The sequence below is a fragment of the Diadema setosum genome, chromosome 14 (genome assembly GCF_964275005.1).
Source record: "Diadema setosum chromosome 14, eeDiaSeto1, whole genome shotgun sequence".
Classification (NCBI taxonomy): Eukaryota; Metazoa; Echinodermata; class Echinoidea; order Diadematoida; family Diadematidae; genus Diadema; species Diadema setosum.
Window position 1 is genome coordinate 22,187,107 of NC_092698.1, and position 26,863 is coordinate 22,213,969.

The following is a 26,863-nucleotide window of genomic DNA, read 5'->3' on the forward strand; positions in this document are numbered from 1 at the left end:
GATCTTTAAAGTAACAGATCAGCAAAATGAGTTGTGTTGGTCTTCAGCTGGTTATGCCAAGTTCAGAAATATGGTATATATGCCTTCCAATTGAGCACTATTGCATTATGATGAGTGTTTTTAACTTTGTCAGATCCGTAGATTTTTTTTTCACTCTCCATGTGTGCATTATCTGTAGGAAAATTACTTGTTTCCATGCAATGAAAAAAATAAACAACAATCTACTGCAAGAGGATAATTGATGGCAATCATACAGTAGGTCATTATACACTATGAAATCTGATATTGACTTCCATATGTGTAGGACCTATATAGGCCTAGCGAACATTCAAACATAAAGTTTTATATTTCTTTTGCATTTTTTTTTTTGTGTGTGTTTTGGGAGCAAGGGTGTCAAAACCCAAGGGACTGGCTACCATGGGCATTTTTGTTGATTTTTTTTTTCTTTTCTTTTTTTTTGGGGGGGGGGGGAAGGGACATGTGTTTCTGTCTTGGTATCATCACTATCCTGTAACATGGAGACCTTGTCAATCTTCACGGGTTGAATGGCTCAAAATGCCATCTTCATTTCATTTGACAGTCTTGTAGTTTTGGTTATGATGACACTGTAGGGGTTTTAAGGGCTGTAGATTGATGACTCAACACGTGGGGAGATCAGATACGGTGTACCTCTCCCCCAGTAGTCTACGTCAACAGGGTTAGGACGTGAGAGTCTTTGCCAGCACAATTTCCTCTTTGCGATGGCTTGCGAAACTTCATTTGTGGTTGTTAACAGCTTTCGAGATGGAAACCGACATTCCCCGACATGCATGCATACTGATGTCAGTAAGAGGCGTGTGTAAAACATGTTTCCCTAACTGATGCATTTAACAATGCCTTCGCTGATTAATGTGGAAGCATAAAAACTGGACTAGTGTTAGTAAGCCTTATGAGAATAATCCTTTCGTATATATATAGGCGTAACGTTTGGAAGCGAGAGCACCAGCATGCATTTCACTTCTGGTTTTACAATCATTCAGTACTGGCATTCAGGTCTAAAAACATGTATCCAAATTTATGTTTTCTATCATGTATTTTAAGAAACAGAAAAAAGAAATGGTTTCCCAATTTTGAGCTGGAGGAGTACAAATTCGTGCCTTCCTAGTCCCATATTTGCTCGTTTTCGTAGCTGTCACAGATAATTCATGCTTGTTTATAGTAACTACACTGTACTGTCACATTGTGCCCCTGTGTAGTTTTGGGAGCAAGATTTGATTACTTTAGGGAGGCTCTATGAATTTTGGTTCAGTATGGTTGATTATGCAAATTTCTGCAAGCTCTGTGGTGTAGCATCTCTCCTTACTTGTTATCATGACCATAAATTGGCCTGCCATACTGTTCGTACTCTGTTGGTACTCAGACTTTTTAGAAATGGGTTTCCAAAGGGGATATGAGCTCAACCCTTTCTTCATCCTGACTCAAACTTGCAGCTCTCAACTTCCGCCGCGGGCCTTCATTTCCGAGCAGTAAATGCATTTGCTTGCCATGTTGGGCGCAGGGAACAACAAGTATATCAGATGTTCAGGCGGTTTGAGGCTATTGCATTTCCTTTGCCTATTGATAACTACCCAGCCGTGTATTGAGGAGCATTTCCTTGGTATCCCCCGCAAGCATTATACAGTTTTGGGTTGTTGTTTTTTTCAGGTCAGCTCTTCAAGGGGATTGTCAGGAACTTCTATCCCAAACACTGGCAAGCAAATATGTTTTTACAGGGTAAAAAGCCACAGAATAAGGAAGAAGAATGAGGAGGAATTTTTATAGCACAATAGCCATGCCTTACAGTTACACAAGGGGAAAAAAAATCAATGCTGGCATAAACATAACCTCTTTGGCTGAATTAATGAAAATGAAAGATGCATATATGAAAATGAAGAGATTCATTCAAAATTGTAATATTATACAAATTAATGATAATCTTGGCACTGATTAAGTATCATTATCACATGATCCTCTCGACTTCTCTACTTTTCTTCATTTTTTTTCCAGTGCAATGTTTCTCAGACTCTGCTCTGTTGGTAATTTTTTTTTTCTGTTACCTTCAGTGACAGCTCATAAGACTGGATGTGTGTCGTATCTTCATATATATCAGTATGTACAATGCTTACATTGAGGTGTGAGTTTTTTTCAATTTGTCTCCCTCTACAAATTTTATTTGTAGAGGGAGACAAATTGAAGAAACTCACATCCCAACCTTCTCCAATCTGCTTAATATCTTGCTTTCATTATTGCCTTGTGCGCTTGGACTATTTAATATAACAATGTGGGAATTTCGGAGCTTGGTTATCTGTTCCATGTTCACCGTGTCACTGCCGGCAACCAGGGAGAGCCTTGTGGTAGCGTCGCTGCCCGGAAAGCAATAGATGACAGGTTCGAATCCAGCTGTCTCCTTTTTCCCGACACGTGTGTTGAAATTATAGATCAGCAGTTGCGATCTTACAAATTGAATTTGTAGAGGGAGACAAATTGAACTTCGAAGAAACTCACACCTCAACCTTCTCCCCTCTGCTTTGTAATCTCTTGCTTTCATTAATGCTTTCGATTTCTGCTCTCATCTCTTTATCTCACAGGATGTACTGGAGTACAGAAAGAAGATCCGCCCCCTCAGGATAAAGATGTTGGATGGATCAGCCAAAACTCTGCTGGTAAGTGCAATGTTGAATGTCCAGTCCCACCTGTGATGCACTAGCCTTTCAACAAGGCCCTCTTGCTTTAAGTTATATCGTTATGGGTGAGCAAAGCAAGTCCAGCCTAGCGCAACAGTGCAAGCGCATTTTATGATCTGCTTCACACATATCACAAAAGTGAACGTAACTCCACTGAATAATCCAAACGGGTTCTCAAAAAACAAAAAACAAAAAACTAAAAAAAAAGTGCATATAGTTTGCAATAGTCGGATCTGCTTCACACATATCACAAAAGTGAAAGTAACTCTACTGAATAATCAAAACGGGTTCTCAAAAAAAAAAAAAAAACTAAAAAAAAAGTGCATATAGTTTGCAATAGTGCCATTTTTTCCATCTTTGAAAAATCTTGGGCTAAGGTTGCTCCAAAGAAATCACAATAATGAAGCACACTGAACTAGTGCACAGAACAGCTTTTATGATGCTAAACTGTGTTTGACAAGACTGTAGACAAATGTTATGTATGCTCCTTCTCTCATCTGCACATCTGCATTGATTTATAGATATTATGCAGCATATGAATATTGCAGGGCTGCACACTGGCGCCGGTCCGACGGTCAAGACCGGCAAAAGTCACTGTCGGATCGGTAACTTTTCAGGAAATCCACAAGTTACCGGTCCGACATGACCAGTAAAAAAAAAAGCATTGGCGGGGTCAGTAGAAAGAAAAAGATCAGCCCCGATCAGGGAGAAACAGAATGCAAAATATCGCATTGTTCAACACGTTTTACGCAAGTTTTCGAATATGTCTACCGGTGCAATTGTAAAGTAAACATACAATTGTATATTAGTTTTGAGCACTAGCAGTCGACCAGTTTATTCGCGCTCGCTTGCGCATTGGCGCTGCTCACGCACTGCCATGCTATGCAATACATGCAAAGGATGTACGGTACAATGTAACTGTTGAAATGCATGGATTGTTTCCCCGATCCCGTTTTGTTTGTTCGTTTGCTTGCGATCGGCGGTCATGCCAGACAAGAAGCATTGATAGAAGCGCACGCATTTCTGGGTCATTTTACTCCTGATTTTTTTTTTTTTTTAACGCAAGATCGATCCGATCCCGGCTTCGCAGCTGCGTGGCAGTTGACATGTTAGAACTATTTTACTTGTGCCGATTTTTAGAAAAAGTAAAAACATATTCTATATTCAGCGATACAGTAAATGAATATTTTCATTCGTTCAGAATGGTCTCATAATGAAGATAGGCGCGAAAAGGATCACGAAATCGGCCCTTAAAAAAATGTAAAGAGATAATACAAGGGAGAAAAAAAAATCATGAAATCATCGCAGTCCCGCTTACATATTTCAGGTAGAAATCGTCCCAAAAAGGATCATGAATTCGGCCGCGTCGTACACCTTTCAAAAGCTCATACAAGTACGAAATGCGAAGAGATTATAGAGGAGAAAAAAAAATAAGGACATATTAATTTGGTGCGTGCATCATAAAAGATTACAGCCGAATAACAATTCATGAAATCAACGCAAACCCGTTGAAATTTGAGGAAATAAATAGGCGCAAAAAAGATCTTGAATCCAGTCCTGCATGCCGTGTCGGTTATCAAAAACGCATGCACAAATGCAACGAGATTATCGGGAGAAAAATAAAGGACACACCCCTTCTGGTGCGTGCATTACAAAAGATTACATCCGAAGTAATTCATGAATTCGCCACAATCCCGCTGATATTTGAGGTAGAAATAGACGCAAAAAGGATCGTGAATTCGGCCGTGTCGTATACCTTTTAACAACGCATGTACTAAATGGTAGGAGATTAGCGGGATAAAGATAATGTACACATTTTCAACCCCTTTTGGCTCTTGCATCATATAGATTACAGCCAAAGAGTAATTCATGAAATTATCGCAATCCCGTTGAAATTTGAGTAAACAATAATAGGCGCAAAAGAATCTCGAATTCGGCCCTGCGTGCAGTGTATAATTTTGAAAACGCATTCACAAATGTGAAGAGATTATCGGGAGAAAAATAAAGAACTTATTTTCAACCCTTCTGTCGCGTGTATCACAAAAGATTACAGCCGAAATAATTCATGAAATATCGCAATCCCGCTGATATTTGATGTAGAAATAGGCGCTAAAAGGACCGTGAATTCGGCCGTGTCGTATAGGCCTACCTTTTAAGAACGCATGTATACGATATGTGAAGAGATTATTGGGAGAAAAATACAGGACACATTTTCAACCCGTTTTGGCGCGTGCATCATAAAGATTATAGCCGAATAATAATTCATAAAATCATCGCAATCCCGTTGAAGTTTGAGGAGACAATAGGCGCAAAAAGAATTATGATTTTTGGTCGTGGAGTATATCTTTTAAGAACGCATTTACGAAATGCGAAGAGAAAAAAATAAAGGACACATTTTCAACCCATATTGGCGCGTTCATCATAAAAGATTACAGCCGAAGTAATTCATGAAATCATCGCAATCCCGCTGATATCTGAGGTAGAAATAGACGCAAAAAGGATCGTGAATTCGGCCGTGTCGTATACCTTTATGCATACGAAACGCGAAGAGATTATGGGGAGAAAAATAAAGAACGCATTTTCAACCATTCTAGCTGGTGCGTGGATCACAAAAGATTACACCCGAAGTAATTCATGAAATCGTCACAATTCCGCTGATATTTGAGGTAGAAATAGGCGCAAAAAGTATCATGAATTCGGCGGTGTGGAACATCTTTTAAGAACGCACTTACGAATTCGAAGAGTTTATCGGGAGAAGATAAAAGGACACATTTTCAACCCCTTTTGGCGCGTGAATCATAAAAGATTACAGCCGAAATAATTCATGAAATCGTCACAATCCCGCTGATATTTTGAGGTAGAAATAGGCGCAAAAAGTATCATGAATTCGGCTGTGTGGTACACATACATCTTTTAAGAACGCACTTACGAAATTCGAAGAGTTTATCGGGAAAAAATAAAGGACACATTTTCAACCCCTTTTGGCGCGTTCATCATGAAAGAATACAGCCGAAGTTATTCATGAAATCATCGCAATCCCGCTGATATTTGAGGTAGAAATAGGCGCAAAAAGGATCGTGAATTCGGCCGTGTCGTATATCTTTATGTACGGAATGCGAAGAGATTGTGGGGAGAAAAATAAAGAACGCATTTTCAACCATTTTAGCTGGTGCGTGCATGAGATCACAAAAAGTTACACCCGAAATAATTCATGAAATTGCCACAATTCCGCTGATAATTTGTTTGAGGTAGAAATAGGCGCAAAAAGTATCATGAATTCGGCGGTGTTGAACATCTTTTAAGAACGCACTTACGAAATTCGAAGAGTTTATCGGGAAAAAATAAAAGGACACATTTTCAACCCCTTTTGGCGCGTGAATCATAAAAGATTACAGCCGAAGTAATTCATGAAATCGTCACAATCCCGCTGATTTTGAGGTAGAAATATAGGCGCAAAAAGTATCATGAATTCGGCGGTGTGGAACATCTTTTAAGAACGCACTTACGAAATTCGAAGAGTTTATCGGGAAAAAATAAAAGGACACATTTTCAACCCCTTTTGGCGCGTGAATCATAAAAGATTACAGCCGAAGTAATTCATGAAATCGTCACAATCCCGCTGATATTTGAGGTAGAAATATAGGCGCAAAAAGTATCATGAATTCGGCGGTGTGGAACATCTGTTAAGAACGCACTTACGAAATTCGAAGAGTTTATCGAGAAAAAATAAAGGACACATTTTCAACCCCTTTTGGCGCATGAATCATAAAAGATTACAGCCGAAGTAATTCATGAAATCGTCACAATCCTGATGATATTTGAGGTAAAAATAGGCGCAAAAAGTATCATGAATTCGGCCGTGTGGTACATCTTTTAAGAACGCACTTACGAAATTCGAAGAGTTTATATCGGCAAAAAAATAAAGGACACATTTTCACCCCTTTTGGCGCGTGCATCATAAAATGTTACAGCCGAAGTAATTCATGAAATCGTCACAATCCCGCTGATATTTGAAGTAGAAATGGGCGCAAAGAGGATTGCGAATTCGGCCCTGCATGTCGTGTACCTTTCAGAACGCATGCACAAATGCGAAGAGAGTGTCGAAAGAAAAATAAAGAACCCCTTGTAGCTCGTGCATCAGAAAATATCACAGCTAAAATAATTCATTAAATCACGGTTATGCAGCAAGTTCGTGCGCCGATGTTTAGAAAAAGTCACAAACGCATGATACAATCTGATTTTTTTTTCATTATCATTTTACACTGTAATTCACGAACAAACATCCTATTTTTTTTTCTCATTTTTTTTTATTTCTTGTGCAATAAATAATTCAAGTTTAAAAAGACATTAATCAGTAAAATGTACATGGGGGGGGGGGTACGTCCATAAAAACAAGAAAATAAGTTTGCAAGTAATTTAATGTTTTTTTTAGGTTGCCGTTGTTGACCGGTAAGTTTTCTGTTCGGACCGGTAAAAAATGGTAAAATGGGGCATCTACCGGTCCGACAGAGACATGTCGGACCGGCAGAAAAAATGGGTTAGTGTGCAGCCCTGAATATTGACAGGTGAAATTGAATGGGTTGAAAGCACTTTAATATCAGTCCTTTTTAGTTTATATTGTTTTCATGATTTGCAAAAAAAATCCCAAAAAACACCCACATGCTTTTATTGCAAAATTATATCTTTAGGCATATGATTAATTGTAAAATTTTATAGAACTTGGCCTTGACTGCAAAAATATTTTATGTGGAGTAAAAAGTGATTGTGCTGTTTAATAATGATTTAAAACAAAGTTTGATTGCTCTTTACCAAACTTGGTGCTGGCAAAGCGATCTGCTCCTCTATTGTGCAGGGATCTCCCCTTATACAGGCCTGTATTTTGTACTCTTGTTTTAGCAAGGATGCAGCTGGTTGTTGACCTCTGTCTTTCTTTTATATTATTCCCATTGTTTCCCCCAGATTGATGACAGCAACACAGTGAGCCAGATGCTCATAACAATCTGTACAAAAGTTGGTAAGTCTTGTCATAGTCATTGGTATGTATTTGTTTTTAATTTCCAGGGAAAAGAGTTTATCCTGTCTCTTTTTCAGTGTTTGTGTGTGCTACTGCCAACCCCTTACAATTTTAATCTCACGCGCATATATAGTGGAAACCAAATACAGTCTAGGTGTCACTTTTCTGTCATCCGCGGCATCATCGTTGTCAACAATTTTGTGTTCTCTTACTAACTTTTTACAGCTGTGAGCTATGACCACCACACTGGCACCACAGGTACATAACCTAAAAATGATGGTCAAGTTCGATTATGGATGCGGTCCGACAGGGGCTTGGGTCAAAAGGTCAATGAACTTGCCCTGATAAGCACTTTACTCACAGTATTGTGGTGTAGTCTCAACAACTTTCTACAGCTCTGAGCTGTGACCACCGAACTCACACCACAGGTACATATAAACTAGCCTAAAATGCCGGGTCAAGTTCAGATATGGATGCAGTCCAACAAGGTCAAAGGTCAAAATGTCAAGATGATCTTACATGGCAGAAGGTTTAAAGGTCTGATATGCATAATTGCTACTTATGCTGCATTTTGTTGTTTGACTTCAATTTTTGGTCTAAGTCTTTGAGGTTTTTGTGTGTTTGTTTGTTTGTTGTTTTTTTTTTTTTGCAGTCATGTCATCCTGGTGTCATATTTTCATTTGTGACAGGTGTAACCAACTATGATGAGTATTCCCTGTGCCGCGATATTCAAGAGGAAGACAAGAAGGAAGGGGGCACAATGAAGAGCGGGACACTGAAGAAGGTAGGAGATGTGGTTTCCGTGGTTACTGGGATGCTGTAGGGATGCAGCATGACACCGGGGGGGCATTTCATGAAGGAACTTGTCGGATAAAATATCTGACAAGTCTATTATATCCGACAAGTTTTGAGAAATTCTTTAGTATGATTGGCTGATTTCTCTGAACTTGTCAGATATAATTGACTTGTCGGACATTTTATCCGACAAGCTCCTTCATGAAATGCCCTCCTGGTGGATTTATTCCAATCCATCTGCCCAGGGAAGGTGGGAGAGGGTCTCTCTCTCTCTCCCACCTCCCTGATCTACCTATCTCTCTTATCAGATTTTGTGTCTCTCTGTCTGCCCATCTCTCTTTCTCTCTATCTTTCAATCATCCTATCTACCCACCTATATATCTGTCATTTTGTCTGTCTGTTTGTCTGTCTGTGTAGTGATCTGGCAGCCAACTTACAGACCTTATATGCCATTCTATTCATACATGTATTGTCCTTCTGTACAACAGTACGTCTATTTCACTATCTAGCATCTTGCCTACAAACACACATACATTTACCTGCCCACATATCTGTCTGTCTGTCTCAGTTTCTGTCTTTTTCTCCAGCTATCAAACATCCTCGCTACCTACCTACGTACCTACCTACCTATCCATATATCTATTTGTCTGTCTGTCTGTTAGTCTGTCTATCTAGTGATCTACATGTAGCATCCAACCTACCTGCCATATCTGTTATTTTGTATGTCTGTCCTGTCCAACACAATATCTGTCTTCTTCACTATGTAGCATTTTACCTACATACATACTTATTTGTCCACACATCTGTTAAATTTCTTTGTTTGTTTATCCAGCAATCGAGCATGAAACCTACAAATATACCTACCTTATTTATCATTCTATTATTCTTTTGTCTTTCTGTTTTGCTACCTAGCATCCAGCCCACGTACAATGTACCTATCTGTCTGTTTTTCTCCATAGCTACGTACCCACACTCTTTGCTCATCTGTATATCTGTCTAGAAGACTGTATGTGATGGGAAGATGTCATTAAGCATCCTGGGAAATACAGAGGAAATCTGGGGAAAATCTCAGTTTCCTGTTTTTACTAAAGCCAGATTTAAAGTTTGATGTCCACATTAGACACATGATATCACATCAGAGATGACACATCTGCAGTGTGGATAACAATCTTTAATGTTGGCTGATGGCGAAGACTGTTTCCAAGTGTAAGGGTATCTCCTCATGACAGTCTATATAGGCATATCTGTGTTAAGTGGGTTGTGATAACGCAAGAGTATATCTATTCAATACCATGTGTGATGATGTTCTGTTCAGGGAATAATTTTCCAATTCAAATTTGATTAGCAATTTCAGCTGATGAACAATATTTCACATGGTATCCTGTAGATTTCTATGGAAGAAAACTGCTACACAAAAGATAGTTTGTGTAGCAGTGGTGTAAAAGTGCATAGCAAATTGCGATGCGATACCAGGAAAATTATTCCATGCTGTTTATTTGTTTTTTGTTTTTCCACCCTTGCTGTTCTTTATTTCCTGATAGGCATTCACAGTGAAGTGCTTTCTTTCCTGATCAGCACGGATGTCTTGAAACTTTATTGGCAATGAATAAAAGTTACTGAATCCCCCCTAATCCCTAGTGCATCACCATGGCATTTCTGTTGGACTGATCGAGGCACATTGCTGCACCTCTATTAGGGTGTTCAGACGCAAAAAATTTATACCAGGACGGTATAGGTATACCAAAACAGTATAGACTCTATACAATGAATTTATACGTCTGAATGCTGACTATTGAAACGACATATAACAAAACAACGTATAGCGAAATGACGGTCAAAGCATCGTTTCGAACTAGAACTCGATAACGAATCAGCATTCCATCGTATCCACTGTGCATCTGAACGTATGGCGACCATAGAACGGTATAACTTGGTGGGGCTTAATGGGAGCGCACATAAAAGGTGACCCCACACCTGTCACTCATGACCATAACAGCATGCACAGTGAGAAACTGCACATCTATACGACATTTTCAAAAATGGTCAAAATTAGCGTCCGAACGGTCTGTCGGCAATACGATGATTCTTTATACGTCGTTTGTTTTTATCGAGTTTTGGTATAAACTGGCTTGCGTCTGAACAGGGGGTATGAGTGGGCTTGCTAATCTATAGGTTAAGTTTAGATGGATTACTGAATACTGGAAAAAGAAAAAAAAATCTTGGCAAGTTAAGCTTGGCAAGTGAAACAACCTGTATGATATACACTACACTCCTAATATCACATGCTGTGCATTCATTCTCATCTGAACCCTGCAGGAGAAGAAGAAAGATGCCGGTGCATCCATCCTGCGAGATGAGAAGAAAATGGAGACTCTGAAGAGAAAACTACACACAGACGATGAAAGTGAGTTTTGAGTGAAGTATATGTCTGTCTGTCTGTGTGCCTCAAATATTTATATATTTATATATTACAGTGTATGTGTGTGTGTGTGTGTGTGTGTGTATGAATGAAGTCTTTTGCTCTTCTCTCTCTTTGTGTGTATGGAGCAAATACATGTACTGGTATGTCTATACAGATGATAATAAAGATAATAATGATAATGATAACAATATTAACCAGTACTCATATAGCACCTTTTCAAAGTAGATTTAACATATCATATAATACACATTGTGATATTCTTATGTGTCACATCAACAGAGAGTTGTGGAGACACTAGTTAGTCTTAGTTTACCTGAAACAAGTCTGAAATCTGTCTAATTCTATATTCCATAATCTATACTCAATTTCTCAGCATCTGCTCATAAGACAAGTGTAGAGCAACTCCGGCAAAAATGGATATCAATCTTCGGTCAGATTTGGCCTCGATGAGAAGGGATGTATACCATTGACTGTGGGAACCATCTTTGCCCTGTATTAACCATTTGTCCCCCAGACATGATAATTCTCCATAGGTTTAATTCATTTAAGTCCCGATTCCTGAAAGCAATTGGTTAGACGTACGACTAGTGTTACTTTTAAGGCAATTTGGGTTAATGTGCCAGAGATGTACCAGTGATGGGGGAAATGATCTTTCCATGTAATTTGAGAACGAATGGCTTAATCTGAAATATGGCAAACAGGTCATTCTGATGTAAAAATGACAGGCACTTTTCTATGAATAGATTGACACTTATCCTACACACACACACATCATCATCAAGTCTGAACGAATGGCTGCCATCGCTTTTCGCTTTGCAGTGAATTGGCTGGATCACACACGAACCCTCCGGGAACAAGGCGTAGAAGAGAACGAGTGCCTCATATTCAGACGCAAGTACTTCTACTCCGACCAGAACGTGGACAAGCGCGACCCCGTGCAGCTCAACCTGCTCTATGTCCAGGTATAATCCTGTTGAAGAGATTCAGATTTTTTGTGTGTGTATTTTTTCTTTTCCTACATCGGAGTCTCACGAGTATGCACTCTGCTGTGTTAATTCTGCAATAACCCTTTTGCCTCATTTAGAAACTCTATAAATGGCATCTCTTTGTCTTGCCTGAGCAGACTGTTTTGTTGCCAATGCAGAAAATTGAAATTACACTTCTCAAACATTCTCTGAAACTTGTTATACCCCCGCCAAACGAAGTTTGAAGGGGGTATATAGGAATCAGCGGACGGTCGGGCGGTCGGGCGGTCGGTCCGTTGCAAATCTTGCGTCGCGAACTACTTCCTCAGTTTTCAACCGATTCCCATAAAACTTGGCACAGATGTGTGCCTTGGGTTGTAGATGTGCAAGACATATTTTTTGACAGTACCCAAAAGTACGTTGCCATGGTAACGGCATATTATGGGCAAAAATGGGTACAAATCTTGCGTCGCGAACTCCTCCCACAGTTTTTGATCAATTTTTATGAAATTAGGTACAGATGTTCATCTGAATATGTTAATGTGCAAGACACATATTTCCGCAGTGGCAAAAAGTGCGTTGCCATGGTAACGGCATGTTATTGGTAAAATATAGGGCAAAATGCTTCATGGCAAAACTGCTTCATCAGTGTTCTTCCAATTCTCATGGAATTCATATTGAATGTTTGTCTTAGGATATAGATCAGCATGACACATTTCTTGACAGTGACAAAAAGTATGTTGCCATGGTAACAGCTCACATATTATGAGCCAAAATGATGGAAAATTTTGTGTTGCAAACTACTTCCTCAGTTTTTGCCCAATTTCCATGAAACTTGGTACAGATGTGTGCCTTTGGTTGTAGATGTGCAAGACGCATTTTTCGACAGTACCCGAAAGTACGTTGCCATGGTAACGGCATATTAATGGCAGAAGATCAAGGAAAGATCTTGCGGATTTAACTACTTCCTCAGTTTTTTGACCAAAGCTTATGAAATGTTGTTTCGACCAAAGCTTATGAAATGTTGTTTGGCGGGGGTATAACCAGCGACATTTCTAGTTTTCTCTGTTTGCATTTTGGTGATCTGATATATAAAGTCAAAATTTTTACAATTCAGTATGTAGCATTAAACTGCTGTGTTTGTACTGCATTTAGAGAGTTCATGAAGTTAAAAAAAAAGAAAGATGTGATTAATGAAGCTAGGTTCTTGGTAAGAAACTGATTGGGTTATTACTTTGCTGGCCTTGAGAAAAGTTGCTTAAGTTGCTATCTTGTCTCACAAGAATACCTGTCATATATTAGATGTGGGGTAGCCTATAATCTGGGCGGAGGATGCAGCTATGGTCTTTACTGTCACGCAAAGCGTCTGATGCAGCGAGACTATTGTCTTTGCTATTAAGCGATACGTCTGGTGCTGCAAGACTACGAACAGTGGATGCAAGCGAAGCATCCACCACGAAGCATCCACCACCTATATCCACTTGTCTTGCTTTAATTGTTGTACAAGAAATTGACACAGATTCCTAAGTCGATAGTAAGAAAACAACGACTAAAGAAAGACGAGTGGATATAGACGGTGGATGCTTCCACTGTTCATAGTCTGGCCACATCCCAAACGTATCGCTTCGCAAGACAATAGTCTTGCTGCATCAGACGTTTCGCGTAACAGCAAAGACAAAAGCTGCATCCTCTGCACTGCATACTTGTAGATTATAGGCTAGATAGGGAGACACACAAAGGTGACTGACAAAGAGTGAGTGTTGATGTGACTGCACTCTGATCTTTGCTCATTTGAGTTTGCCATCTTTTCAAAGAGAAGCAGACACAAAACAAGACGGAGCTTCTGTTAATGCTAGTGGATGTGGATACATGTATGTAAATCCCATTTGCTCAGGGTTACTGTTTTACGGCAGAGTGAACAAAAATGTGCAGAGTGCATGTATGCTCATGAATTTTACCCCAAATCCTATGCAGCGAGTCTCTTCCAATGGTTAAGATACGCAAGATACATTGTGCAGTAGATTGTTGTCTTGGAAACATCAGTGCAAATCTTGAACTTCCCTCTCTTCTGCAATTATTAGATGTAAATGTTTTTACTGAGAGTGACAAAAATAAATGTTCGAGATTCTGAGCACCAGGAGACTGAGTTCATATTGTGATTTTCAAAGAACAGTGCGTGCTGTACGTCAACTGTTTTTCCCCTAACACAAAGTGTTAGAAAAGGAAGTGGAAGAGATTTGTTACATCCTTGGATTATTTAGTAGCCTAATATACCACAAAAGGTTAAATCAAAACTTGTATTAGGTTTCTACATCATCATATCACTTTGCAAGTTTTATGAAATCTTACCTGCCAGTTTTAAACCACACGAGATGTCACACTGCACTTTCATTTCCAGTGTGCCAATGTGTGGAAATGCAAATTGAGGATCAGAACATCGCTGTTTGAATTTCTGTTTTTAAATAGATGCAGATTTCTCAGAAATGGAATGAAATGGGACTTATTTTGTTCGTTAGGGTTTGATGGTGAGGTTGTACCAAAATATATTGTGAATTTCATACAGTGCTTCATTTTTAGCTTCTTGGAGCTCTATGCTGTCTGCAACATTCTGTGCCTAACAAAGAGTTCAATAGATGTGAAATACATTATTGCAAGTCCTTTTCAATATTTGAGTTCAAAATTGGCAGTTGCAACACAAACATGAAAAGATGAAATTTGACTGTTTTCTTATTTCCTCCCCACCCCCTCTTTCTTCTCTCTTTGCCTCTTGTTGTTTGTTTTCCTTGAATGCATTCAGTCCCGAGATGCCATCTTGAATGGGACTCACCCGTGTTCGTACGACGAGGCCGTTGTGCTAGCCGGAACGCAGTGCCAGATCCAGTACGGGGACTACAACGAGAGCAAGCACAAGCCAGGATTCCTGGAGTGAGTACGAGAGGGCAGCCATTTGTTGAGGACGAAAGCAACATTCATTGATACAAGGTTCTGTCAAGAAATGTGCGTGTGAAGCACAAATTGCAAAAAAAAACAAAGACAAAAACAACAAAACTCCCTCCCCACGCCCAACCCCCCCCCCCCAAAAAAAAAGTGGAAAAACGTGTGATGACCATTTTGTTTCCGAAAGTATGAGCCTAGGAAATTAATGAGAATGAGACAATTTTGTATTGGTAAATTGAATTTCTGGCACAGACATTTGATGCTAGTTGGAATTATGTCTTTGTCATGACACCAGCTACAAATTGTTGCATTATAAGTTTTATTGGCCTCGTATTTCATGATAATCTGTCCTTCCTTCTTTTATTTTTTTTTTTTGGGGGGGGGGGATGAGAGCGGGTTGAGGGAGGAAGAACGTCTTAAATCACTAAATCATAACTTGTCCCTGTTGAATTTTCCCCGTATGCAAGTCAACTTTAAGGAATAGAGTTTAATCTACGTAACATATTTGGACATAAGAGAAGAAAGTTACATGATTGACAGAATGGTTAACGTCTGTTTTGCGAAACATTGCGAAACAGAATTGCAGAGTTATATTTGCTCTGCCAATTTGTTATACAAAGTATGTTAATGATATTAAAGCAATGATGAACTTCACGGGTAATGACGTCATCACTCTCAAGTAGTTGGCTCCAACCAATATTGCTGTTCAGTGAAAACGTGTGAAGCTTCAAAATTCCATGACTATCTTATGTCGTGGGAATGAGCTATTGTGGCTTTGTAGATACAACCCCCGGACTATAAAATCATGAGCACCCCAGTGGGATTCCCCTTGCTGCAGCGGCTGCGCCCACAGGCAGGGCACTTTATCGTCATTGCATAGTAGTCCTTCAAAGGGTATTTCAAGCTGTCCGTCCCTGTGGTTGCTTGTTTGCTTTCAAGCATTTATTGCATTATTTGTGGCCATGTCAAACAAATCGTGATGTGATACTTCTACAACGATTGCATGTAATGACAGTTCTATCGTGTCTGCTTCCATGGTTTTAGTCTGGTTGCCAGTGTCAATTCAAACGTTAAGTGGCATTGCATTGGGAAGTCCTTGCCACAGAACAGATTGCTTTCTGAAGATACATCGGTAAGAGAAGATGAAAGGTTGAAAGAAATGAAGGAATGAAGGACAGAGCCAGAGAGAGTGAGAGAGAGATAGGTAGAAGTGCAAGAATGATTTAAATCGAACTTGTTTGTGAGTGAAATCGAGTGATGCACATTGTTCCAATCCATAGAGATTTACCGGCTTAGATTGAATGAATCATCGTTCAATAGTCTATTTCATGAAGGGTTTCTTCGAAACTAACCTGTGTTACTCCTGGAAACATCAATATTTCAAAATCTTACGACAGTAAATTGTGAGAAAAATGCCTTGCAAAGTCGTTCTGGCATTCAGGTCCTGTTGATCCCATCTTCTGAAAAACTAAAATGGCAGGGACAGAGAGATGTATGCATCATAATCTAGTACCACAAAACATGCAGACTATGTAGATTTAGAAGTTTTGTAGGAATCCTGTTGTGGCAGTGATGTATCACATGTCACTTCTCGAATGGAATGGAAGCAAAATAGATTTTCTGTTTCTTGCGGTTTTATTGTTACCACCCCCCCCCCCCACCATCCATATGCATTCGACAGTTCCTTTATGTATGATATCCGTTTCCTCATACTAGGCTAGACAAAATAATATATTGAAACAAATAGTGGCTATTAAAGCCATCCTTAATTGATACTCGCTGTTCACTCTATTTACATATGTAAATACTTTTTCTGTTTGATCAGGCTATGGAAATTACACAAACACGGAGAGGAAATTAGCGTGGGGTCGTGTCCTTTACTTGTATGCTTTCTCGGATACGTATTTGTTTTGTCTTCGTATCATCTATTTTGCTTTCATTGGAAAGAAAGCAGTAAAAAGAGGAAATGAGCTTGCTGCACTGTGAGTGGTTACTGTACATCTTGATATATTTTCATGCACAGTTTTCGTGAATGGCAGTTGATTGTGAAATTCTTGTGAGTTGTTAATCTAAGGCTTTGTGGTATTCTCATTATCATGATAATTGACCAAAAAATAACAAAACACAAAGTTCGGAAGAAAATGATACCTCTCAAACAGACTGTTTTGTATAAAACATTGCTTGAAGTGAGAACAAATTTCTCTTACTGTAAAAGTGGAAATTTTCGCGGTGTTGAAATTTTCGCGCATTTCACGCAACCAGAAACTAGCGCGAAAATAAAAACACGTGAATATTTTTGCCTGCCATATGTTCCTGTGCGTGATGTCTTGATTCCGCGGAATTAAAAACACGCGAAACTCTTCTGACCCGGCCTAGCGCGAAAAATTAGTCCCGCGAAAATATCCACTTTTACAGTATCAGAAATTGGGCCTACGAGTATCATCAAGCATTTGAGCATGGGGCGGGAAAGGCATGGCATCTGGGCTCTGCTACTAGTAGTCACTAGCAACGCTCGTGTGCTGGTGTAGGACAGTGTGTACGAGGCAATCTTTTGTCCTCATATTCATCAACATTTATTGCGGGCTATTATTTTTTTAGTTCAAGAGGCTATTCATGAAAATTAATCCACTGCAAATATTTCAGCGTGTAAAGTACTTACCTTTTCCCCTTTGATCTTCAATTTGATTTAGGGAGTCATTTTTTCATCTGTCTCTCTTGCTTTTCAGGTTGAAGGACATGGTCCCCAGGGAGTACGTGAAAAATAAAGGTGTCGAGAAGAGGATATTTTTGGTAAGGGAACAGTTATTCCTCCCCTCTCTTCTTCTTTCCATGCTGCTGCCCTCGCTCTTTCTGACTTTCTAAACTCTCTCCTATTCACTAGGATCACTGAGGACAAGTTACTGTGTCTAATTGTTCTTGTAGACTGTTTGAGGTATTCTGGTGAGTTTTAAATGTGAGTCTGTCTTTATGATCATTGCACCCATCAAGTACTCAGGGGAATTTTGCCATAAAACTCATCATGTCATCATTTACTAATTTTGAATTTTACTGCATGTTTTTTTTTTTTCCTTTAAAAAAAAGAAAAAGATTTTGACTGAGCTGATTTATCCATTAGATCTACACAAAATCAGAAAGAAATTTTAGGAGTTTGCCAATTCAAGAAAAGAAAAACAAACCAAACCAACCACCAAAACCAGGATCTTCAATCTTTTAACAAGTGTTGTCGATTTGATAATTAGGCCAAAAAAAAAAAAATTGTTGCATTGGCGTAACATGAGATTTTCAAATAGGGTCGGTCGGGCGGATTTTTTTTTTTTGCTACCTGCATTTTATGTGTATAACTCGTGCTCAGTAAACAGTTACAACTGCTGCACCGTATGTGCTGTGTTCATCTATTCTACAAATCATTTATGAGGCCGATATTACTCGAATTATACCCCTTCACAGAATTTAAAGATGTTGAAATCCCTATCCTGAATGTTTTCACTTCATATTTTACTATTTTGACTTAGATAAGATAGATGCAAATTGACCCATATGTACGATCTTTTCATCGCACACGGCGATCTCTATTACAGTCCCACATTTACAGATTCGTGTAAGTTCTCCACACAAGAAACCTATGGCAAAACTGTGCACAATACATTGCAGTCTGAATGCTAAGTATACACTGTATAAATCTTGATAGAGTACGCGTCCGTGTTGGAAACAGATGACCTACTGATCAAGCGAGGCTATGCGAGGTGCTAGCGAGATCTCTCCACAGAACTCTTACACAGTGTAAGAGTTCTGTGGATCTCTCCCTCGTACATCCGATATCCCAGAGCCGTTTCCACTTCCGGGTTTTTTGCGATCGCGATCGCAGTCAAGAAGATACTTGATGTCGATAGCAAAAAAAAATAATAAAAAAAACATAGGGTCGGCGGAATTTTTAGGGTCGGGCGGGTTACGCCAATGCAACAGTTTTTTTTTTTGGCCTTAGCTATGAACTTGGCAATTAAGAGACTGTTGAAAATCTTGGCATCAGGGAAGAATTGTATATGAACAACAAAAAGTTCAATTGAAAAATGATTTTTTTTTTTGTTTGTTCACTGCCGCATGAAAAACTAGTCAGTTGATTTATAGGACTATAGTAACAAGTTAGGTAATAGACATTATGAAAAAGACAAACAAACCCAAAGTAGAGCCAATTCTAACAAGGTTTTAGTGCAATTGTCAGAAAGTAGAACCGTATTGGATATTTCTACCTAACTTGCCCTATGTTGAGTGATATTAAAGGCTGAGGGAAGTGCAATGCTAACTTCATTTTTTTTTTTTTTGCATATAAATTCATTCTCTTAATATGTTATATATTTTTTGATATTGTCTTTATTGTGTGTATTCAGACTTCAAAAAAAAATCAAGCATTTGTATTCATTACTTTTCATGCAAGTTCATGGATTGTGTTTGCTTAGGGTGTAATTTCAGTGATAAGGTAATAGGAATGAACTTATGTGTGTACATGTTATGTTGTAGCGGACCATTTCTAGATCTTGCCATCAACTTGGCAAGATGATTTCTTGTTCTTGCTGATCAAATTGTCTCTGCCCCATCTCTGTGTAAAAGGAGAAAATGTATGATATGACTTGAGCATACGCTGGGAAAGCTACCCTGCTCGGGTCTCTCGCTGGACGTCCTGGGCGTTTGATTGGCAAATTAGAACAAATAATATTCTGAACATTGGACTTTGTGAGAGCAGCGGAGATTATAATCTTGTACTGGTAATCTCTCCGCGCTGTGATTTGCCAGTTTAAGTTCAGTCCCACATATTGAGTTTAATGTCTCATCTGTCATGCTGCCATACAGAGAGGCTATACAATTATACTCGAAGTGACATCCATACTCTGTTGTTGGCCACCTGCCATCCAAACTCCACTCCGTAAATTACAGGTCGTGATGTACCTGATAATGGAAAAAGAGCAGCAAGAAGATTATAGCCAAGGAGATATCTCTCGTGTCATCTCATGACTCCAGTATTACCTCTCACCTGTCATCATTTTTTTCTTCCAAAAAGGAGGAGAATGAAACAACATAATACAAGTAGACTAACAACTTGCGCCCTATGATTGATGCTTTTTGGCAAGCATTCATAGTTGTTTTGTTGTTGTTGTTTTTTTTGCCGCATTGTCTCCAGGAATGTATATGAAAATCTTAAGTTTCGATTTTGTTACTTTTAACAGTAGCTTACCAGTCCCCTTGCCTGTTGTAACTTATCCCTCTATTTTTTCCTTCCCTTTTGGACTGTATGACCCACCTATTGACTATCCTGTCACCTCCTTTTTTTTTTTTTCCACAGGTAGATTAGGGGTTACCTCTGCTCTCCATATATAAAGCAGTTCCCTGCTGGCAGTTGGTCCTCTTTCTCTCTATGTCCATCTTAGAATGGGCGTGGGAGAGCAGTTTGCCGAGTGAGCATAGCTCGAAAATAATAGCGAGATCTGCCTGTGCTTGCTGTTGAGATATGTCACTTGCTCTTCAAATTGCCAGAGTTTGGCCTCAGATTGTAAACATGTTGCCTGTCGATGTCCGGCACATCATTTCAAACATGGTGCCTCCCAAATTGTTACTATGTTGCCTGTGAGTATTTCGAAAAAGAAACTTGTTCCCCTCATTTCATCTCTCCAGTTTTCTTCCATATACGATAAATTCATGATTGCAGACAACACTAATCTGTAGGTCAGTTGAATTACAAGTTATGCCGAAGAAAAAAAAGTTGCAGACGAAACCACATGAATCTTTATGCCCAGCATCAGAATGTGTGTCTGGATCTTGACATCTTGTGTGACTTTCCTGTTGTTTTTTTTACGTCTTTCTGTCGTGCACAGGAACACAGGAACATGATCGGGATGAGTGAGTTGGACGCCAAAGTGAAGTACACGCAGCACTGCCGATCCCTCAAGACCTACGGCATTACCTTCTTCCTCGTGAAGGTTCGTATTCAAATTCATGAAATTCTTCTGTTGAGATGTTTTCATTGCAGTTGATTGACAAATTGCCCTACTTCAACATAAATAAGCACTGAATTGACCAGTGTTTTAATAGTAGCCATGATAAAAAGTATGTACGGCCATGATTTTTTTTTTTTTTATCATGGCTACTACTAAAAGACTGATCAATTCAGTGCTTATTAACGTCGAAGTAGGGCAATTTGTCAATCAGTTGCAAAGGTTCGTATTGCTGTCCAGAAATTTTCCACTTTGTCTTTCAGCTTTACTTTTGTCTCTTATGCCCAACTAGTTTGTAGCAAGCTTCCCTCTACTTTTGTAGCAAGATGATGTGACGGCCATGATCATAATGAATGATGAAGATGATGATGATAATAGTAATCATTATGATAATGATTATAATTATGATTATGATGAAGAAGTCTATCCCTCATGATGGTATTGATAAAATAATGCAATAATGATAATACAAATAAATCTTTATACATTTGTATTGACATAGTACATTTCTACTGTATTGTTGTGCTGAAAACTTTTACAATAAATCATTAGTTTTCTGAAATATGGTCCCATTTCAGGTCTCATAGCATATGAATATGTTAGTGGTTGTTCACCACAAAAAACAAATGTGTACTGTAAAACCAGAAATTTTTGCGTCCATGAAACTTTCGCAAGGAGCCAAGATTCGCGAAAGTAAAAATGCTTGGGAAAGTGTATCTACATAGTACATCGAATGCTAGCTCCAATTCGTGAAAATTTCAAGCCGCAGATGTTTCTGGGTTTTTACAGCACCTTCTTTGTGTGTAGACTGCTGCTGATAGGAAACTGGAATAATATGTCTATATTTCCTCCCCTGCCAGGAAAAAATGAAAGGCAAGAACAGGCTTGTGCCTCGTCTTCTCGGCATTAACAGGGAGAGCGTGGTTCGTGTGGATGAAAGAACCAAGGAGGTCGGTAGACTTTTGTTTTCCTATCCCTAGTATGTAGTATTTTATAGTATTTGCCTGTATGGACACTAAAAATTAGCATTCAGTGCAGGTGTTTTATATGGATCTGTTTTCTCTTTCGTATAAACTAATGTTGAATGTAGTTAGTGTACAGAAAATGCATGTTACCGAGTGCGTACAGGGCCAAATATGCACGATGGCCCGAATTCTCAAAGGTGGAATAGCGTTATTACACCGCTTATTCAGCCGATTTATTACGCCTCTTATGCAAATCAGGCCCTCGTGACGTAAAATGACGCGATTTATTCCCCGGAATCTATTCTCAAAGGTGGACTAACTTATTTCCCGGAATAACTATTCCGCGGAATAGCTTTTCCACCTGTGAGAATTCAGGCCGATGTGCGAGAAAAGCCCCCGAATATACACCGCGCGAGGTCCTGTGGACCACATGCGGTATATCAAGGTGGTGAGTCCAGCACAGAGGGCAGTATTTTAGCCCATGAATGCAAAAGCAAATATGCATTGTTTGTTTTATACAACTTCCCCGACCAAACTGAGCTCTATACATGTACATGTAACTCCTCAAAAAAACAATCAAATAATATGTGTACAGTTGAATAGTATTTAAAGTGTACTATACTGCGCTCGCCGCAGTGCAGTATATATTGCATTTGGTTGTCGTTCCTGCACTCTAATGCAATTGGGTGCTCTTGTGCAGTCCGCTGAATGCCATGTGATCTAAACTGAACCAATCAGATAAAAGAACATTCTTTGAAGTTGTATAATACATTTTATGTGAAGAATGTGCTGAGGAATTTATCTACAAAATACATGTACATTTGCAGGAACCTTTATAGTTCTCACCCCCCCCCCCCCCAAAAAAAAAAAAAAAAAACCCACTCACATTGGATATTTTTAAAGCATTTTACTTTGTATTAGATTGATCAGTAAGTATGTATGATTAGCGTAATTCAGGAAACAATTGAAAATGTGAAAATATTCAAAGTAGCTGACTGAAGGAAAGACAATGGATCGTATGTCTGCATAGTGTGGTCTCTGAGATAAATCTGGGAGATTTGCAAACATACAATGTATCGTTAGGACCTCTCCTGACATTTCAGTTTATTTTGTGTAAACACAGTGATCATTCAGTCGTTGACATATGATTCATGATGTTAATGATGATTATTAATCATTTGCCATGATCACAGTGATGATTAGTGTTATTGCCATCAGAAATTCGTGAATTCTGTGATTTCATGTTTTGCAACAGATCCTGAAAACATGGCCGCTGACCACTGTGCGTCGCTGGGCCGCCTCCCCGAAGAGCTTCACGCTGGATTTTGGTGACCACTCGGACGCCTACTACTCCATGCAGACCACCGAAGGGGAGGCCATCGGAGCCCTGATCGCTGGCTACATCGACATCATCCTGAAGAAGGTAAAAGATCGGAATTGACTTCATCGGAGGGCAAGAGGCTGTCTCGCTGTCAGGGAAAGAGAATATAAGCCTGTTTTGTGTGCTGATTTGGCTGGCCTTGTGACAACTGCAGTCAGCCAGTGATTGGGGAGATATTTGTATGCTGCTATTCTTTCTTTTTTTTTTTCTCAATTCAGTTAAATTCAATTTTATTTCAATTTCTTCTTCCACAGAACATAACATTAAATACGAAAAATGCAAATGATTTTGAGTACTCAATTGTTGACTGTACTATGAAAATTAGGGATACGGGGTGTACTTAAATGAATTAAAAGCATGTGTGTACCTCTGTAAAAGCAGATAACATTTTTCAAGATGATACAGTGAACATGTATAACAATAGAGCAGACATGGTGGCATAGTGTGTTTTGGTCAGCAGTGTACACCTGTATGTTTTGTTGGTATCATTACATCTTTGTAACCATAGCAATTTGTTTAATTTTTGTTTATGAGCCTATATATTTTAATCTCATGTTTTTTCCCTCTTCACATTGGGAGTATTCTCCAGTGTGATGTACTTTTGTCCTCAATAATGGTCTTAAAACTGAATTACTCTAAGCAAAGAAACTGCAACAACATGTCTTTTGGTCTTTGTTTGTCTGTTGTTGTTGTTTTTGCTTTTACAAGTGAGATGATTGGGGCAAGAGATGAAATTATGAAATTGGGAGATACCATTTGGATTGATATCTATGCCAGTCATAAAAGAATTACGTGTATTCTATAGTCACGCAAGATTTGGAATATATGTATTCATTTTCTTTAATTTTTCCTCCACCTCCTACAGCAAAAGGGCAAAGACAGGATGGGCATGGATGGAGATGAGGAATCACTCCTATATGAAGACAACGTCATGGCGACCAAGGCACGCATCATCCAGCTGCAGTCCAACAAGAAGGACCACGTGATCGAGGGCTCGGTGGCCATCCCTGCTGTCATGCGGGCGGGCGGACAGGGTGAGTTGTCGTTGGTTCGCATTTTGTATCTTGAAGAAGTCACGAGAGTTCGAGGGCATTGTATCATTTAGCAATTACGAGTCTTTCACATACCCACAGGGGAATGACTGTATGGTGTTGTTTGGAATTTGATATTTTGGAGTATTCATGGGGCGAACCGGTAAAATTTGCCATTTAATGTTTCATGCTGTCTCCAACAGCACTGTGGTCTACCAGGGTATCATTGGCTGTCATCTTCACCACATTGGTGAATTTTCAAATCTGCACGTGTTGGGGTCAAGTTGGTAGAGATTTGCAACAACATTATACATGTATGAGCATTGCAATGACAGGCTTTGTTAGTCAACGCAATTTAAAACTTGTCTGTAGGCAGTATTTATTAGAGATATAACAAGTAAGCGAAGAGAAACAAATCACATAAACATTGAACTTCCTGCATGTAAGGTTAGACTCACAAGGTCAAGTGCATGCTTACTATCTTAAACTTTTGATGATTGCATATCTTACATACAATACTCCATCTTTCTCTCTTGTTATAAATAGTTAAGATTACAGGAGGTCATGCATTAAGTTTAAGACAGGAAAAAATCATAATGGCTAGATTTTTATAAGATGTACAACCAGTAATTGTTGAATCAGATAATCTTATATTAAAGATAAAAGTGGTTTGGATAAAATTGAAGTAGAATGTAGATATGGCTGTATGAATGTATTTCTGCTAAAGGCTGCACATAACATTTTTGTAAAGGTTTGTGCACTGTTAGTCTTTTGGATTTTTTGAATGTGAGCAGAGATTTTTGACTCCAGTTGATTTTTGAAAACTGGGTTAAATATAGCATATGCTCGGTTTTCGGTTTAATGTTTGATAACAGCAACAGAAATTTCTGTCATATAATAAGAACAATCAGACTTATAAGAGGAGGCAAAAAACATTGTTGTATGGTTGGGTGTTTGGAGAATTTGAAGCTTAAAGCATGAAGTATGAGTTTAATCTGTGGACTGTATATTCTACATTCTTTGAATGCTAAATGTGGGTCAAAGTTTCCTGACGACAAATACTGAAATCCTTACTAAAACATAAAGGTAAATATGTTGCTGTAGTGGGATGCCGATATGATAAGAAACTTCCGTATGAATGCAGGTTATGGAAAATCCAAGCAACATCAGAAGACCGATTATTAAGTTTTAAGTGTTTGAATGTCTGTGCATTATTCACCTGTTCAATAGCATCAACATCCTTCTTTTTTTTTTTTTTTTGTAGTAAGATAAGCTTTATTCCACAGTGTACTTTTATTTACCAAGATATGTTAACTCCTAGCTTCAGTTAGCTGAACCTTAGCATTTGCAGGTACTGTACAAGCTGTTATTTTTGCGTACAGATATTTTTGTGAATGAGGAGGTCACAGACATTTTTGCGAGATGTTGTTTTCATGATTTTGACATCGACGCTATCATACATTAGTGCACTAATGTTTGTCAGTTTGAGATATTTTTGTGTGTTTTTAAATTCGTGTTCCCACAGTGATAAGCAAAATTTGCAAAAAATTAAATCCTCCCGAAAGTAACAGCTTATGCAGTACATATTTGTGTATGGGCATTGGTCCTGGTGGTGCTTACATGAAATGCACGGCTGTGTGTATGTATGCATGTGAAATTGTGTGAACATTAATGTGTTCATGCCTAGATGTGCATAACATGCTTTATCATTGGGTTGGGAAGGGGTGGGGGGGGGGGGGGGTAGACGTCAATACAGTATGGAGGAAGAGAGGCCCCCCCCCCCCCCCCCCATATATCACTGGCAGGAATGACGGGGGAATTCATCAAAGAAGTTCCAGGGCTTAAGGTGGATTAGAGACTGTTGGAGTACATCCTGAGGGGAAGTTCCACCCATTAGAAAGTGTTAAAACACACATACAGACAGACAGACAGACAGACAGACACATACAAGCAGACTCATGAATGAGGTGATAGGAAGCCATCAGCAAATATGTGGCAACGTTTTTCATTTTCTCGATTGTCTCATGAAAGAAGATGTATGAAAAGTGAAAAGGTAGGGATACTGATTTATTGATGGTTTATATCACAGACAGATTATTGTCCATAAAGAAAGAAAAAATAACTTAACAGTCAAGATTACATAGTGTTGTACCATGAAGTTTATTCATTCAATGGCGTAGTCTTTAGTAAATTTTGCAAACTTTTTTTTGTTGACTAAATTAAGAATTTGCAAAATCAGCTTGAATGAAATGTAACTAGCTAGTTTCGTTGTATTTCTGCTCAGCTGTGGTGGTGATATTTCAGGTAATTTTTTTTTTTGAGTGAACTAAGTTCAATATTGAATGTGTGAATGTCTGTTTTTTGAGTGCCTAATGCACAAGCAATCTTTCCAGAAAATCAGGCTCAAGTTTGTATTCAAAGAAAGACAAATTCTGAATTACAGATTTGGGATCCGTTAAGAATAATTTTTGAACCATATTTCTGAAATATTGATGTTGAGTTATTCAAATGAATCTTGCCTTTGTCTATTGGACATTAGTCATTACAGCAATGTATGTTTTGATGATTCATTAGGAAATTATATAGGAACAGACTGTGGAATGTTGTGCAAGGTGTACCCCCCTCTCCCCTCCTTAAAAGAGTCTAGTCATGTAATCCTTTGCTAAA

At 38.8% G+C, this 26,863-nt stretch overlaps 1 protein-coding gene across 5 annotated transcripts in view; it reads left to right on the forward strand.

Annotated features, from left to right (window-relative positions):
* Positions 1-26,863, forward strand: part of LOC140237434 (talin-1-like) — a 182,951-nt gene that overhangs the window by 69,401 nt on the left and 86,687 nt on the right. For 4 of the 5 annotated variants that reach the window (XM_072317358.1, XM_072317357.1, XM_072317359.1 and 1 more), the window contains exon 1: positions 24,042-24,199. In XM_072317358.1, coding sequence (XP_072173459.1) covers positions 24,049-24,199 — 151 coding nt within the window. In that variant the 5' untranslated portion in view covers positions 24,042-24,048. Of the gene's footprint in view, positions 1-2,606; positions 2,682-7,661; positions 7,717-8,405; positions 8,501-10,827; positions 10,916-11,752; positions 11,896-14,695; positions 14,824-17,561; positions 17,626-20,699; positions 20,805-21,679; positions 21,770-23,039; positions 23,208-24,030; positions 24,200-26,863 lie in introns of those variants that run through there. The other variant, XM_072317361.1, reaches the window with a different exon arrangement.